The 16822-nt window shown below is 37.1% G+C and overlaps 1 protein-coding gene across 1 annotated transcript in view; it reads left to right on the top strand.

Moving 5' to 3' along the window:
• Positions 1-16822, top strand: part of EYS (eyes shut homolog) — a 625315-nt gene that overhangs the window by 574868 nt on the left and 33625 nt on the right. Inside the window, exons 32-34 of the mRNA XM_058836459.1 lie at positions 5776-5958; positions 11157-11323; positions 11515-11659. Of these exons, the coding sequence (XP_058692442.1) occupies positions 5776-5958; positions 11157-11323; positions 11515-11659 (495 nt within the window). The remainder of the gene's footprint in view (positions 1-5775; positions 5959-11156; positions 11324-11514; positions 11660-16822) is intronic.

The following is a 16822-nucleotide window of genomic DNA, read 5'->3' as shown; positions in this document are numbered from 1 at the left end:
AAAGTACAATACTTGGTAGTAATTTCCATTCTTTTGTCAATATTGTCTTTGCAAATAATTTGCCTTTGCAACAGCCCTGTCTATCACTTAGGGAAGACTGGCTTGAGAGCTGCTCAGATTAAAGGAATTTGAGATTGCTGGTCAACAGCAGCTGAACATGAGCCAGCGTGTGCCCAGGTGGCCAAGAAGTCCAGTGGCATCCTGACTGTGTCAGCAGTAGTGTGGCCAGCAGGAGCAGGGCAGGGATTGTACCCCCTGTCCTCGGCACTGGTGAAGCCACACCTTGAATGCTGTGTTCAGTTCTGGGCCCCTCACCGAAGAAGACATTGAGGGTCTGGGGTGTGTCCAGAGAAGGACAATGAAGCTACTGAAGGGTCTGGGAAACAGGTCCTATGAGGAGCAGCTGAAGGAAATGTGGTTGTTTAGTCTGGAAAAGACTCTGGGGGAACCTCACTGCTCTCTTCAGCTACCTGAGTGAGGTGGGGGTCAGTCTCTTCTGACGTGTCTCAGGGGGAAGGACAAGAGGAAATGGCCATAAATTGCACCATGGAGATTCAGATTAGATATTACCAAAAATATATAATTGAAAGAATGGTTAGGTATTGGAATACCCTGTCCAGGAAGGTGATGGAGTCACCATCTCCAGAAGAGCTTGAGAGACATCTGGATGTGATGCCTAGGGGGTATTGTGATTTTGGTGGTGCTAGGTTTTTTGCTCAACTAGATGATTGTGAGGGTATATTCAACCCTGATGATTCTGTAATTCTGTGGTTCTGTGAAAAACGAGCAGGTCTTTAGGAGAACTCTACACTATTCATCCCACACTGTATATGGCTGCTGATATTGGAGCCAGATACTGAGCTGGTAAGTGTTCACAGTCAATGCTAATATTTTAAAAGTGTATAATCTGATTGCAGTTCTGTGGATTGAAGTCTTCATCTCTTTCTATCCCTTTAATCTGTCTAATTTTAAAGCTGTGGTCCAAAATGTATTACCAGTCAATGCTGAAGGAACATTAATTTTAACTCATAACAGAAAATTCAAAGATAACAAAACCATTATTCTCTTTTTTCTTTGTCACTTTATTCTCTTCACTTTGTTAAGATTTTTTTCAAACTACAGTTGATTTTTTTTAACTCCCATTTTTTGTGCTCAGCTCTGATGAGCTATACAATGTTAGGGAAGTAAGTAGTCAACCATATTGATACATTTATATAATGGGATCATTTGTCATTATTTGTTTGTGAGTCAATGGGACATATCATGCGTTATTACTTGTTCAATACTGGGAATGCAGAGAAGCAGAATGATGAATGACATAGAACTGACAGAGAAACACAGGACAAGATCAAGGACAAAAAGTTGATAAAAGACTTCAGTACTTTGTCAGAGCAATGTGTATTTTAGTCACAGTGTTAATTTGGAGTGTGTGAGGAAGGCTCATAATCAAAGATGCTGGGACACATCTCAGTTCTTTACCACTTCAGACTGCATACTGCAAGAGCAAGAGTAGAAATCAGTTTAGGTGATGTCCAGACTGGAAAAGAAAAACAACCCAATGAGGTTAGCCATGCCTTCTGCTAATTAAACTCGCCTCAAACATTTTACAAATACTGCTTAGAAGGACAGACTTTCAAGGAAAAGATTATTAAATCTTGGCTCCATAGCTGTATAATGAAAAGGTAGAGAGTAATTTGTTTCACACAATTTTGCCAAACTGTATTTTTCATACTGGGTTATTACTCTTTTTTTTTTTCAGTTTCTAAATTAAAAATATGTACAAGTATGGCAAACTAGTCTGCATTAAAATCGAACTAATGAAGGTCATGGCATGAAATGAATCTCAAACACTGATGCACATTTACTGATGACCTTTCACTTTTTTATGTGATTGGATAAAGATCTCTTGACAAACAATACTTGTTGTAGAGAAGAAACGTAATTAAAAATGTGGTTTAAAATCTATAAGTGGAAGTTCAGAGACAGATAAAATATGGAATAGCTGTCAAGCTAGATAGATTGAGTTAGCCAGAAATATAAGCTTTTGACTCAGTACTAATTAACATTTCTAATGGCATTTTGCTCTCCAGAGACCAGCATAGGGAGGACTATTTGCAAACACTTCCTGCATGTGCCTACCTGCTAAGGGTAGGGTGGTTAATTAGATACTGTATCTGACTTCTACTAGGTGTGAGAAACTTCTTCAGTACAGTGGAGAAAACTGGGAATAAGTAAACCAAAATAGTGTATAATGATTTCCTTTAGAAGTGACCATGGGACTCCTGTTGCCTTAAAAAGTGTTATTCCCCTTGAGGACTACATGCCTGACAGATGTATAGCTCCATATGGTGCTCATGCACCATTTCTCTTTGGATCCAAACACCATGTATGCACAGGGAAGGACCAGCCTGGAGGGAAGCAGGGCAGGGATATGGCAGCTGGTCAACAAGTGCAGGTAACTTTGCAAGTCAACAGTAAATAAAGGCAGTCCAACCAGAGAATTTGAAATTTCCTACTTATGTCTGTGGATCTGAACCACTCCTCTGGAGAAATGTGCCCTGCTTCCTGCTGGCCTCCTGATAAGCTATTGTTATGTAAGTCTTTGTTTTCCCAGATAGTAAGTTTAGCCCACTGTTAGTGATGTACTGGATTACTCTTATTTTTACTTGGGTAATTATATCACTGACTTGTGTTACTGTGTTGTTATCCTTGGACAAGTTGTTGATCCCAAAACCTATTGGATGGTACTGTCCATTGCCAGCTATGGAACCTAAGGAAGGCAGGGGTGTCTTAAGCCCCTATAATGCTGATAAATTATGGAATGTACTTTGTGGTCCCAACAAAAGGCACAGTTAAAACTGGATGAAAAGATTATAAAGAGCTGAGAGGAGATGCTCAAGTAGTCAAAGATGGACAGTACTCAAGAAAATTGGTCCTTATCAGATGTTTTGAGAATGGCTGTGCTCAGATATCCAGGAGCAAAGAATGTTTAGTTTGCTGTGTTCTGATCTGGAGTTCAAAGATCTGTTCTTCCATACTCTCCAGATTGTGCTCAATTTTGTGCAATTTAGTTTCCAAGTGTCCTGGGGTTACTAGTCTTTAAAATCAGGAAAAAAAGTGCTTCCTTGATTTCACAGAGAATGAGTTCATGAATTTCACAACAATTTAGTTTTTATGGCAATGAAGACGAGGGACAAAGAACATGCAGAATGAGAAGGGGTGTCAAGATACAGAGAAGAAAGACTTCAGCCCACCTATATTTAGAAGTCTGAAATACTTTACTCTGACTTACAACCCAAAGCTACCTTTTTACTTGGTGGGGTGAAATAAGCATTTTAGAATACTCTTCACTTGTCCTGTATTAGGAAGGTGTTTTATATGAAAACATCTCCTAAATTTGCTTGGTTTTTCTACTGACGTAAAGTGCAACATTGGGTGATCAGCTGCTACACAGACATCTCTACTTCAGAACATAGAATCATAGAATTAGAGAATGCTTTGGCTTGGAAGGGACCTTAAAGGTCATTCTGTTCCAACCTCCTGCCATGGGCAGGGGCACCTTCCACTAGACCAGATTACTCAGAGCCCCATCCAGCCTGAGGAATCCATAGCCTCTCTGGTCAACCTGTTGCAGGGCCTTATCAACTTCACAGTAAAAAAAGTCTTCCTAATATCTAATCTAAACTAACCCCCTTCATCTTAAAGCCATTCCCTTTTGTCCTTACAGGCCCTTGTGAAAAATCCCTCTCCAGCTTTCCTGTAAGTCCTCTTTATGTACTGGAAGGCTGCTACAAGGTCTCCCCAGAGCTGTCTCTTCTCAGACTCTCCCATGGAGAGAGACTCTCTCTTCTCAGACTCTCTTCATAGGAGAGGTGTGACAGTCGTGTGATCAACTATGTGGCCTCTGCTGGACTTGTTCCAACAGGTCTGTGGCTTTCTTGCATTGGAGGCTCTTTGTCAATCATTAATCCAGCTTTATGTGTAACACTGGAGGGAGCAAGTAGAAAGGCAAGAAAATAACTCCCCACTTAGAATGCTCCAAAGAGCCCTCTGAGACAATGGTATATCTCATCCTGGGGATAAAGAGTCATTTCCTGTTGGAAAAAACTTGTCAGGAATAAACTCTTCTGTGATCCCTGCCAGCTAACCAAATTACCTGGTTCTGTGAAGTTCCATGAGAATTTATTTTTTTTTCTCATTATAAATTGAAGCAGGAGAAGAAAATAAATATAAAGGATTCCTTTATTTTAAAATCTTCTTGTCTCTTAAATATTTTGTGGTTTATTAAATAAATGTAAAGACACAAACAAAAAGGGGAAAAAAGAAAGAAAAAAAGGAAAAATACTTTGCATCAAAGGATCTGTCTGTGTGTCATATTTTCCTGAGTTAACAAAAATCAGTCATGCTCAAGTTATCTAAGGCAGAATGGGAGGATTTAAACTAACATTATTTAAACATGGAGGAGTTGAGTTTTTCCTCCAATGTAGTCCATGACTCACAGAGGTCTGAGGCTTGAGGTTGTGTTCAGTCAGACTCATTTCCAGTGTCCTTCTAATTAGACAAAACCACTGTTTCATATGGAAACTTCCTGGCTCCCATTTAAGATGAAGGGCAAGGCATAATATGCCACATGTGTGGAGTAGTGCTTAATAAATGGGACAGTACACTCTGTACTGCTGAAAACTCCCAAGCCTGTGCTAGAAAAGGCTTGCCATGCCTGTGTCTGCACCTTTTCTCAGATGGAGGTACCAAGGCAATGCCAGCCACATCAGTGCCAATATGGCAGGTTTCCCAGGCTGCAAATTTAGAAGCAGATTCCACACTCTAGAGGTGGTGATGACATTTTCACAATTACATGTTATTATTTCTCCCACCCTGTAAGCATTTAGGTGCTTAGAAGCACTTAGGCTAATATAGATTTACTTGAGGAGTATTATAAATCTTTACTATCATTTCCCCATCTGGTTTGTATTCCTTCCTCCCCCAGCCTCTCATACTGCCTTCATTAATAAAGCTGTATCCAGTCACATTTGGTGCCCAGGCTGGAGGTAACTGCTCAAATCTTTTAAATTTAGTCCCATATCCAGTATTTCAGGATTAAGCTGTCATTCCTCTTTCTCCTGTTTTCACTGAACCATATTGTCAATACAAGCATTGTGTGATCTCTGAGCATCAGCTCCAGGAACTGACTACAGCACTCTGGCTACTGAGTGCCAGCCCCAGGGGCCATGTGGGTACTTAGCACCAGCACTCTATTTTCTGTACAGACATGTATAAACTTGATTTTATTTGTAATTCATGTCTTGTATTCACTGTGTTGCAAATTCATACTTTTATGATGCTTCTCTTTCTTATTTACTCTACTTGTGAAGAATTATTATTCCATAACCTTGTACTCACTTTCACTCAAATGCCTGTCAGAGATGGCATTTCTTTTAACAGGAAAATTTCTTTCTGTATGTTCTTTTGTCTGAGTCTTGAGGAAGTATTAGTGTACTTTTATTTGTAGCTATGTTGCCTAGAATCCAGGAGATGGCAGTAGTTGCCAATAATTCATTCTTAAAATATGCCTATTTACAAAAGCTGAAAAATAAAGATATTTGTCCTCAGAGGAAAGCCAAACTATATATGCATGAGTGTAAAATACTACAAAATATCAAATTATTAGTTTTATTTATAAGCTTTTAAGTTCTAAACCAGACTAGGAAATAGAACTTGTAAATACATATGTTGAACATTTTGCTCTAACACTGAATTTATTCTTTCTTAATCCAGCTATAAATATTACTCAACCAAGTTTCAGTGGCACAGATGTCTTTGGCTACACCTCATTCCTAGCTTATTCTACAATCCCAAATATCACCTTCTACTATGAATTTCACTTGAAATTTCAGTTGGCAAACCACCACTCAGCTTTACAAGATAACCTGATTTTTTTCACTGGACAGAAGGGCCAAGGTAAGTTTTATCTGTATCACTTAGCCTTACAAGCTTTCAAATACTTATTGAACAAGTAGGATAAAAATATGCACAGGTCTTTCCAGATTCTATTTAAGGTATAATGTCATTAATGGGAAAATAATCTATTCAAAACTGTATTGTTTTGTAAAGACAGAGTAATCAGTCAGGTTGTATAAATGTTTCTATTTATTAAGGAGATATATAATTGCTTCCAGTAATTGAAGTCAACAGTTAATCTGAGGTAGTATATTTCTGAACACAGAGAAATGGAAACTAGAAGGTCAAGGTTCCCTTTTTTCAGTTTTTAACATCAATTTCATTATGGATCATTGAACTCTGTGTTATTTGCATAAAATAGGAGACCCTCAGCCCTGAGATCTCTCAATGAAAACTAACCCAAGCTAGCTACAAGTAAATTGAGCTACAGTCTGTAGCAAAGCTTTCAACTTGGTCTGATTAACACAGCTGAGAAGCAGGTTATGTGGATCTACTTAGAATATTTGTACTAAGATTTTAACAATACTTAAGGTATTTCTCCACAGCATCCCTCTGTGGCAGGCTGCCTGGCATCACCATGGCATGGGAAATACTACTTGTGTTCTGTCCATCTCAGCATTACTCCAAACAGAAGCCTAAGTTGAGAAAAATACTAAGTTGAGAAAAAATTTATATAATTTGATGCAGACATAAAGAAGTCATAGATACTTCATAGTAAGTATCTATGTATGTCTATGTAATACATTATAAATAAGATATTTATATCTAATAAAAATTATTTTTCTCTTAATTGATTCTGCAGCTGGAGCATGATCTAACTTTTGGGTTTGGAGCTGTCCTATGGGATTGTTGAAGGCTAGGAGGGAGGTTGGGTGATGTATCTAAACCCAGCACAGTAGGAGAGTGATTTAGGTATGCTAATACAAGTCTCTACTACTGCAGTAGATGTTTTACCACATCTGAAACATCACATGAGTTTTGCAGAATGGCCCTTGACCTACAGGAACCTTATACTTATGCTGAACAGTATCAGAAAATTAATGCTTCAGAAGGATGAAGGAGGGGAAAGATTATTATTTGCTGTTTTAAGATACTGAGCTCCCAAAATACATTATTAAAAATCAATTTCAGGGAGGCATTATGCAATTACATATATATCTAACAAAACAATTGCAGTATATCACATCAGTATAATATAGGGAATCCCTCATTTGCTATGTTAATACATTTGATATTTTCTTTCTAATAGAAAGGTCTTCCTTTCTATTAAATTTCTTTACTTAAATTTCTATACCCTCTGAGGCTTCTTCCCCTTTCTCCCTGTGGCAGACTTCCCAGGAGTCAGACTGTTAGTATATTGCAATGCAAACTAAAACATTACTGTAGAACAGCTCAGCAGTTTATCTATGATATAATTAAGTCTGCTACTTTTCATTTGCAAAGATCCTGTCAAATTTGGCTTGTGCAGCTCAGACGATAAACTCCACTTTAGTGTGCCGTGAGACCCTAGTACTTAATTTATTGGCTTGATTACCCAAATTAGCCTAACACAAATTGGTATTAACCTCTCTGAATGGATTTAAACTCAAAACTTAGCTCTGCTTCTATCTGTGTGGAAATCAGAATTTGCTAAGTTTTTCCCAAACTTCAGCAAGACATGGTCAAACCTGGTTGATCCTGCTAACTGAACTATATTCACATTATTTTAACTACATCCAGGTAGAAATCTCATCATGCCACATTTTATTCTTGTGAATAAAATTGTTAAATTGCCATTCACTTGCAGGCAGCTTTTCCTTTCACTCACTAATTATTAATTTCTGTGGATGGACAAAAATTGTCTTTCTTTTTTGGGTAGCTGAGCAGAAACAGTGCACGGAGTTGAAATTACCTAAAACCTTTCCATCTAATCATTCAGAAAACAGCATTCAAAGGACAAAGTCTGCATCGTTTAATTTTTATAAGAAGCTCAATCGTAATATGAACACAAAGAAATCATTAGAACATTCTTTTTAATGACAAGAATGAACCACTACATTCAGACATGTTTCTACAGCCTTGGGAACTGGGTTTCAAACACCTGTTTGAAAGATTCCCAATTTTAGAAAATGTAACCAAACAAAAATTATACCAATTAAATCACTGTCTTTATTCAGGATGGAGAAAATGCAAATACGAAATGTAAAACACCAATGGTATGAAATAATCTGATTATTTTTCAGTTGAAATAATCAAAAGAGCACACCAAAAAAATTTGCTTAAATATAGAAGATACATTGAACTAAAATTTGTCTTGAAAAGGCCTGCCTGCAGGGTGTACCCTGTACTGTTAGAAGTCATTGTAGAATGTAAGTCTTGGAATCATATTTGGCTGAACTGAGTTTTAAAATAAAGTCTTACTGGTGTCATTTTTATTAATGAGAATACTAGCATTCTGGGCAGTTGCCAGGCAGAAACCTGGCTCTTTATTACTTTGCATATCATTTGTGAGTGTGTGTGAACACTGTGGTACAGCACTCAGGCATTTCTGCATCCCCATGTCAAAACATGGGTGGGCAGCAGCGCACCTGCCAAGGGCAAGACTCAACAAACACAGAACAGTGAGGTGATGGCAAAATCTGTTGGTAGTTTGCAATTTTCTCCTTTGTTTAAATGGTTGAGGAGACTGAGCACCCCACATTTTAACTACCAGAAAGCAGTTTCTTTCCAAGTGAATGTCACTTCACATAGATGCTCTTGTTTTAACAATTTACTGAGCATTGAACAATAGCGCTCTCAGCAGGAGAAGTGTGAGGGTTTTTTCACTGCCAGTGATCTTTCAGCAAGGAAGTATTTTTTAATACTTAATTTGCATTTTCCCCTTTCTCCATTTCATCCCATTTCTTGTAGTTAACATTCTCTTGCAGGACCCCACCTGATTCCCCCCCAATGCTGTCTCTGCCCAAACCACGGCCATCAATTTCATAGCTAACTTCTTGTGAGTTATCATGAAATTCTGTCCCAGTACATAGCTAAAGTTAAAAGGTGTCTCATTTATTCAGACTATTAGCATGATTTTATTCTGGCCCAGTCCTGACAGAGTCCAAGGCTAGATTGGATAACACCTTGAGCAATTTGATCTAGTTGATGTCATCCCCGCCTATGGCAGTGGGTGTTGGGACTAGATAATCTCCAGGGTCCCTTCCAACCTTTCAGCCATCTATGATTCTATGATTATCTTCACTATCAAGTCAATTTTGTACAGTGCTGACACTGTTGCACTTCTTTAATACACTTTAATTCTGAAAAAGCAATTTTAAAAATCAGAAACCCTTTTAAATAACAGTTTGTCTTTAATGTGTTTTTCCTAGTTTTGCCAGTCAAATAACATAGGTACATTGTAGAAACTGCTGAAAATAGAAACTTTAGTAAAGGTTTTTTAAAAAGAATTGTTACTTTCAGTTTGGAAGTCCTTCACTAGTAGTGTGCCAATGTAAGAGAAAGCAAGGGGATTTCATTCAGTTATGAATAAATCATTAAAAAATCATTACAATAAAAAATGAATAGTGTTTGTGTTCTATACAACTGAATGTAGCTGCACACTTTCTACAGAGGCAGTGGATTTACATTCTTTGGAATAAGGATTAACTTTTCTTTTTCTATAGATTCCTATTGCATCAGAATAGTAACTCTATAGAAAAAGAAACTTTTGTATAGAAAAGGCACAGTATACCGCTGATTCATTTCCAGAATATGAGATAAGGGGAACGTGGCAGTTTTGGCTGCAAAGCAGCTGTGTGCAGAGCTTCAGTGGGAGGACGGTATAAGCAGCATTGTTTCCTGAGGAAAAGCCTACTTTATCTTTTGCAAATGAATAAAATTTCCCATGCATTTGAGACAGGGACATCAAAACATACATTTGAAATGAGGGCCATCATGTGACACTGGAGGAACAAATAGGAAGAGACCTTCCCTGAAACCAATATAAAACAAGACAGCCTTATGAAAACAGAAGAAAATATAAAATCAAATACAGTGTACGGGCATGAAATTGAGCACTGAATTGCTTGAATTCACAGAAGAGTTGTAAGAAAGAAATGGATGGCTTTGAATTTCAATTCAGGACATCCTAAGGCACAAGTGAGAACATTCTTCACTTTCACCATTGTTTGTATCCTGGTACTTTTACCGTACACAAAGAAAAGTTGGGGTTGATAAAAAGAAACAAGTTGATCAGGTTTTCTCCAAACAATGGTGGTTTCTCTCTTGCCTGCATGAGAAGAGAGATTGAATGTTCTTTAAAGATGTCAGTGTAAAAATGTTTATTCAGATGACCAGGAATAGCCCAGGAATTTAACTCTTACTCATGGGCTTTATGTCAGACTTAAAATCCTTCAAATGAGATTTTACACTATAGTCACTAAAAACACAAACAACACTTATAGCATGCAGGCTTAAATGTAAAGAAATTAAATTATTTACTGCAAACTGGCAAATCAATCAGTTCTAACCTGAAAGTTAAGAAGGCTTAATGAATTAAAACACTTGGCTGATCAAAGAAATTCCAGAAATTAACATCCTAGAGCTGCCTTTATATCAGAGGCAGTGCAATAAAGTCTCCAGGTGCTATTGAGTCAAGGGCAGCTGAAGGACCTTGATAGAAGCTGCTAGAGCTTTTTGAGAGCCATTTCCCTGTTACTCCCCTTGCCTCAGAGCAGCAGGTGCCCTCTGCAGGTGCAGGTTTTATTCTGAGGCTCTTGAGGTACCTAAAATGAAAGCTGAAAGCATCCTGGAATAGGATTAAGTCGGGGCCTAGTCTCATATGCAACTTGAAATTTCAACGTTTTGGTTTTTTTAGGTTGTAGAGGAAATTGAAAATTTATTCATGTTCCAGGGGGAAGGAACAGCAATGACTGCTAAATCCATCAAGATTGACAGGTTTGGTGGATATCACTCATTTAACTGTAGTATGAAAAAATCTTCCATCAAAAATCGTATAGATCTTTAAAATCTCTGCAGTTTCTATTTTAAAACCATAAGAATACTGGAAATAATCTCACAAGTTAAAAACAGAATATTAAAAATATACAGTAAACTCATAAGCTTCCTGGCTAAAATTTTGCTAAACTGCTAATTTCTCAGTGGATTTGGAGTATATTTTACACACTGGTGTTCACTAAATTCTGGGATAAGTAGTTATCCTTTTTTTCTCTTTTCAGGTTTGAATGGAGATGATTTCTTGGAGTTAGGCCTCCGTAATGGGAGAGTGGTATATAGCTACAATCTAGGTTCTGGCACGGCAACAATCATTAGCAAACCACTTGATCTGACACTCAGTGTTCATGTCATCCATCTTGGCAGAAATCTCCGGAAAGGCTGGCTGAAGGTAAAGAAATGTAATTCTGATAGAAGGATAGCTTTTAGATGAAAGTGTTTTCTGTGTTTTCCCACATTTTACATGGAAAATTTAATGGTTTTTTGTGTTTCCCTATAAAGCTGGGAAGATTTTCTTCACTAGGAGTTCCTAAATAAAGGCAAATCTCTTTGTTGTAACAAGTATTAATGTTTCATTGAAAGGTGGATGATCAGAAGAATAAAACTGTCACTTCTCCTGGGAGGCTGGTTGGACTCAATGTCTTCAGTCAGTTTTATTTAGGAGGCTATCATGAGTATACTCCAGAACTCCTACCAAAGGGACCCAGATTCAAGAATGGCTTTCAAGGTAAAGATCACACCATTTTCAATTCCTTGTAATACATACATCATATTGTATTTCTTTCATAGGCAACTGAAACAACCTCTGTCTAATCAGGAAAAAAACCCCACCATCTCCTGGCTGAATTTCCTGTGGCTTTTTCATTACTTCACTATGATAACTAAGAAACATGATGCAAAAAGAGGTTTTGCTAAATAATTTTAATATTTTCTCTTTCTGCTAAGATGGAAGTTTGCCATTGGAATGTTTGTCATGTAATCTCTTCTTATGTGTCCCTGTTCTACAGCATCATTTCAAAAGGACTTCCTTTCTCTGAAGTAATTTATATTCTTCTCCCACTGTGACTGGCAGTGCTAGTTTGGGTAATAGCTTTCATGCTGAGAACTTCTTTCTGAAAGAAATTTGATTTTTTTTTCCCTGTTATTTTCATCTAGGTCTCAAGACAGGATTTAGCTAATTCCTTTTGCAAATATTTATCTAGCAGATAGTAATTTTTTCTTCAAAACTGATACTGAAACTTTATTAATCTGTTTTCAACTACTACCAGATCAGCAATGAAGCAAAGGACTTGTTCATAGCACTTAATTTTTGTTTTTTACTCCGAAGAAACAATGTTCTTGATATTTAAAAGGTAAAATTTCAATTCATTTTAAGAACTGGGAAGCCTTTCAAATGAAAAGAAAACATTTTGCAATAGTAAAATACAGTTTGAGTTCTCAATTATGAAATTGAGGTATGTTATGAAATGCAGGCACAGCAATAAAACTCACTTTCATACACTAAAACATTGCATTTCCATTAAGACCATGTAACTGCTTTATTACCAGCCATTACCTCACTTTTTGTTCTTACACTGAAATTTCCTCAAATTCAATTTCATATTGTATAGTCAACTTCTCACTCAGAATGTCTCTCATATCACTCAGGATGTCTCACTCATCTGTCTGTCTTTTCAGAAAGTATGGATTGTATAGTTATAGCTTTCACAGCCTCTTACCATCTTGCAAATTGGCATATCATAAAACATAATGGCTGTGTGACTTTTTTAATAGAGTCAGTATGTGTGAAGTAGTTTTGGCTTTTTTTCTAGACATGCTAATGTTAGGGATGACCAACAGCAATCTCCGGTGCTTTACTTTAACCACAAATATTTTGAATTTTCCAGGTTCCTTATGTTCCAAATGTATTGTAATGACCAAATTTCTACAAATCCACTATGAATAATCTTTTAAAAACCACAAAATTAATGCAGTGTTAGTTACCATACTTTTTACTGATTTTTCACACTTTTTAAAAATAAGTATTTCTGAAAAATTTTGGGAAATATAAACATAAACATATAAACACATAAACATTTTTCTCTTTGTCCCTATCATTTACAGTTTTAAGTCTATTATATTTTCTAATTAATCCCATGCTCCTGTTCCCAGCAGCAGCTTGTCTCTGCTTTCCAGAACATAGTGATTTTCAAGGAATCTACACTTTCCTATGACCAATGTCCTCCAATATTTTCTTACATAATCAGCATCTCATTTGTTCTCCTAGCTCAGAAATCTCCCCAGTTCCAGTTCTCAGGATCTTCAGAATGAGAAATAAACCTCTATAGATTTTTTCCAGAGTGGGAACTGCAATACCACTGACAGAGAAGAAAATTTTGTACTATTTTACTTCAGCCAATCTGCAGCTGTAGGGATCTCACAGAAACTCTGGAAGTGACAGCCAAGATAAATTTATCTAGGACATAGCTGATTAAACCACTCAGACTTTTGGAACCCTGCTGTTGGCTCCTTTTAAAGACATGATTTATTAAAACAATTTTGCTTCTAATACCAGAGTGTACCTCTCCTTTAGTAAGAAATCGCTACTAGATGAAGAAACATTGAGACCAGCCTTACTGCTGCAGACTAAATGTCCCCAGTGTCAGTGTGAAATAATTTAGGATTTTTACTCTGTACAAGTACAGTTTCAGACCATTTCCTCCCTGACCTGCCTGCCTGTAGCACTTGTTCATGTAATTTCCACAGAGGAGGAGGAAACTGAAAACAAATGTTTTTAATAAATTGTCACTTAATAATCAAAAGTTGTGGATTTTTTAATTTAGGAAATGTGTGAATCAGCACCTAGAGACTATTTTGAAACGCTGAAGGATGTTTGATGGTACTGTAAGAAATTTTCAAAATTTCATTCATCCCTATGAGAAGCTGAAGAAACTGGTAAAGGTAGAGCTCAGATGAAGCAGCCAAGTTTATATGGACTTTGAGGCTCTTTGCACTTCATCTGAATTTGAGGTTCCTCAGGGGCTTACAGGAGCTTTTTGTAAATGGGATGGTTTGCTTACTTACTGGTTCAGCTTTTTTCATTTCCTATAACAGTGTAATTAAGCGACCTTGAGAGTTTTCTGAGCGTACTGCAGATGCTCTAAAAAGTCAAATGTGAGGTTTAGGTAGATGAAAGTGGCCAAAAAGACTCAGCCTGGCCATTAATGGACAATCTGAAATGGGAGTATAAAACCAACTGACTCATGTTCAAAGGTCTGTACAACTCAGCACTATGACTCACCTAGACAAAATGAGACAGAGAATTATTTGGAAAAAGCTGGAAGTTACAGCTGAATTTCCAGCTCTTCCATCTCTGAAAGAGGCAGAGAGAAATCTGGTGTCAGGGACAAAAGAGGGAGAGTTCTGATGTTTCATGCTCTGTACAACCATGACTGCAGGATGCAGCCTCTAGCCATCAATGCAATTGATGGAGAGCCAGGGCTTGCATCTAGAAATAAGTGAAGAGCAGAGAAAGAGGAACAACTGACTGCTCCTGTGGTCCTGTTCCTAAGCAGGATGAAGCATGGCTTTAGAAGTAATCTGTTATTTGACAGCAAATACTATTAGAAGGAGGAGTAAACAGGCTAAAGAAACTCTGACCACAAGGCTGAACTGTTGAAGAACCTCTTTCACACTGAAAGAGACACCTCTTCACATAAATTATTTTGCAAAGTAAATAAAATTACAGGTACTGAAGTCACTTTTTAAAAATAGAGTAAACCCAGAACACAATTGAGTTCCAAATAGATACAAATACAGCCTTTCAGTCAAAGTCTAAGTTCATAATAAGCTGGAGTACATTAGAAGCCTGCCAGGGTTACAACTACTTATCATTATGTTTCTGCACCACTGATGTCACAGAAGGAAAGTGAATTCTGAACTAGCTTTTAGTCAGTGCCATCTTTTAGACCAACATCCCAACACCCCATTCCTCACAGACAGCAAAGAAAAACGGGAAAAACAAAGCATTTAAGGATAGGTAGGATTTAAGAAATCTGTACATTCAGTACTGCATTCAGTTAGAAAATATTTTATCAGTGTATCTATTTCTGTCAGTTCTCTTGATGCATTTTTAGTACATCTTGAAAATGCCTGCTTTGTGTACTTTTTAGTCAAATTAGCACCACGTGCTTACAAGTGGGTAAGGGATCCTAGCAAAAAATTATGGGAAAAAAATCTTTGTGTGAAAAGGATGTATTAGAAAAAAATAAAGAAAAAGTAAAGCTGAGCAGTGAAGTCATATATTTTATGATAATCCCTCAAATTTACTTAATCTATTGTTAGTGGCTTTTTAGTGATTTATGAACTCTGCTTGACTGGGGTGAAAGCTATAACATAAACTGATGGTAAAGAAGGTCAGTATTAGAAAGGCCTAGGTGTGGTCTAAGAAGTCACAATTCAAAAGATTGCAAACAAAAAGGTAGTATACTATCTGTGAGTGTAGAGTTTTGGTGTCTGATTTCAGTTTACTTGCATAAAACACTGATGTCAGAATCACGCCAAGTTTAACTCACAAAGTTGGGAACTTCGAGTTCCTCTTGCAAACTTGGCTGTGTCAGGAAACCTCTCCATTATTCAGAATAGTTGGCAGTCTCTCATTAAAAGGGGCCCAGAACTGGCAGAGTGAAGGAAATTCAGGTCAGAAAGAAGGCACATTCATCAGCTGATCCTTCTGCAGAAGGCTGTGCACTGCTTGCTACAACAGGCTCAAATTGCTGCTCTGACTCATTAAACAAAAGGTTCAGTTGAACTTAGAAAGCTTGGCCAAAACACTCTTGTACGTATTACATGCTTTGTTTACCAGTGCCCAAGAACTGTTCCTAACCTAGATGGCACAGTTAAACTGTGGCTGGTACACTTAAACTGGTCATCACCACAAATGCCTGCTTATTTTCCATGATGACCTCAAAGTCCTTGGGGACTCACTGTGCTTTCCATTGTTTACGCAGAGCTCTGGGCTGCTTTTTCTTAGCACTCCAGCAAGACCCAGGAGAACAGAACATGCTTTATCTGCCACTGGTAAAGAGAGGAAACATTAGTTAGGATTTACCAAGCATAAGGTGGCCTAAAAATCCAACCCTGTAAAAAGCAAAGAAGCAATAATACAAAGATTGTAAATTATCATCAAACTAGGTTATTTTTAAATTATTTATTGTGAATTTCTGAATTAACAGGTATGTGTCGATGTGTAACAGGTATGCTACAAAATGTGTGAAATATGGAAATAGCCTAACAAAACTTGAACACCATGAAACTGCAGTTAAAATAGTTATATTGCTGTAGATATTACTTTAATTTGGTAAAAAAAAATGTAACTATAAAAAGATCACATTGTATATTCATTAGGTCTTTCAGATGCAAGTCTTCTACTTTTGTGATTTCAGTGAATCATGCAAAAACTCATATTAAGTGATACTTTTAAAATCAGTGTAATCATTATGTGCAATCTCCATATAATATCCTCTCCCTGCTTTTAATATTAATCAGAGAGTCTCTGGTATGTGCTGCTGAATACCAATTCTTCTTGTGATTTCAGGCACTGTGGGAATTAACTGCATCTCAGATAAATTTTATAAATCAGGTTTAGAAAGGTCTGAGCATTTTCAAATACATTTATGTACTAGCTTAACTAACATGGTTTAAAACCTGAATTTTAGTTTGAAATTGTCTATATATTTATGTATAGGTCTGGATGACATATCAAAAATGCTTAAGGCTACCTTTAAATGTGACTATACATCACTTGGATGCTGGAGTATAATTTGAAAAGTCACTTTTGGATTTGATCCAAAAAAAAAAATATATGTCATCATCTTCAGTTTTGCAGTATAGAGATAAGCACATGGATCCA

The sequence above is a fragment of the Poecile atricapillus genome, chromosome 3 (genome assembly GCF_030490865.1).
Source record: "Poecile atricapillus isolate bPoeAtr1 chromosome 3, bPoeAtr1.hap1, whole genome shotgun sequence".
NCBI classification, from domain to species: Eukaryota; Metazoa; Chordata; class Aves; order Passeriformes; family Paridae; genus Poecile; species Poecile atricapillus.
The sequence above is the reverse complement of the archived record's forward strand: the minus strand, read 5'-3'. Positions and strand labels throughout refer to the sequence as shown.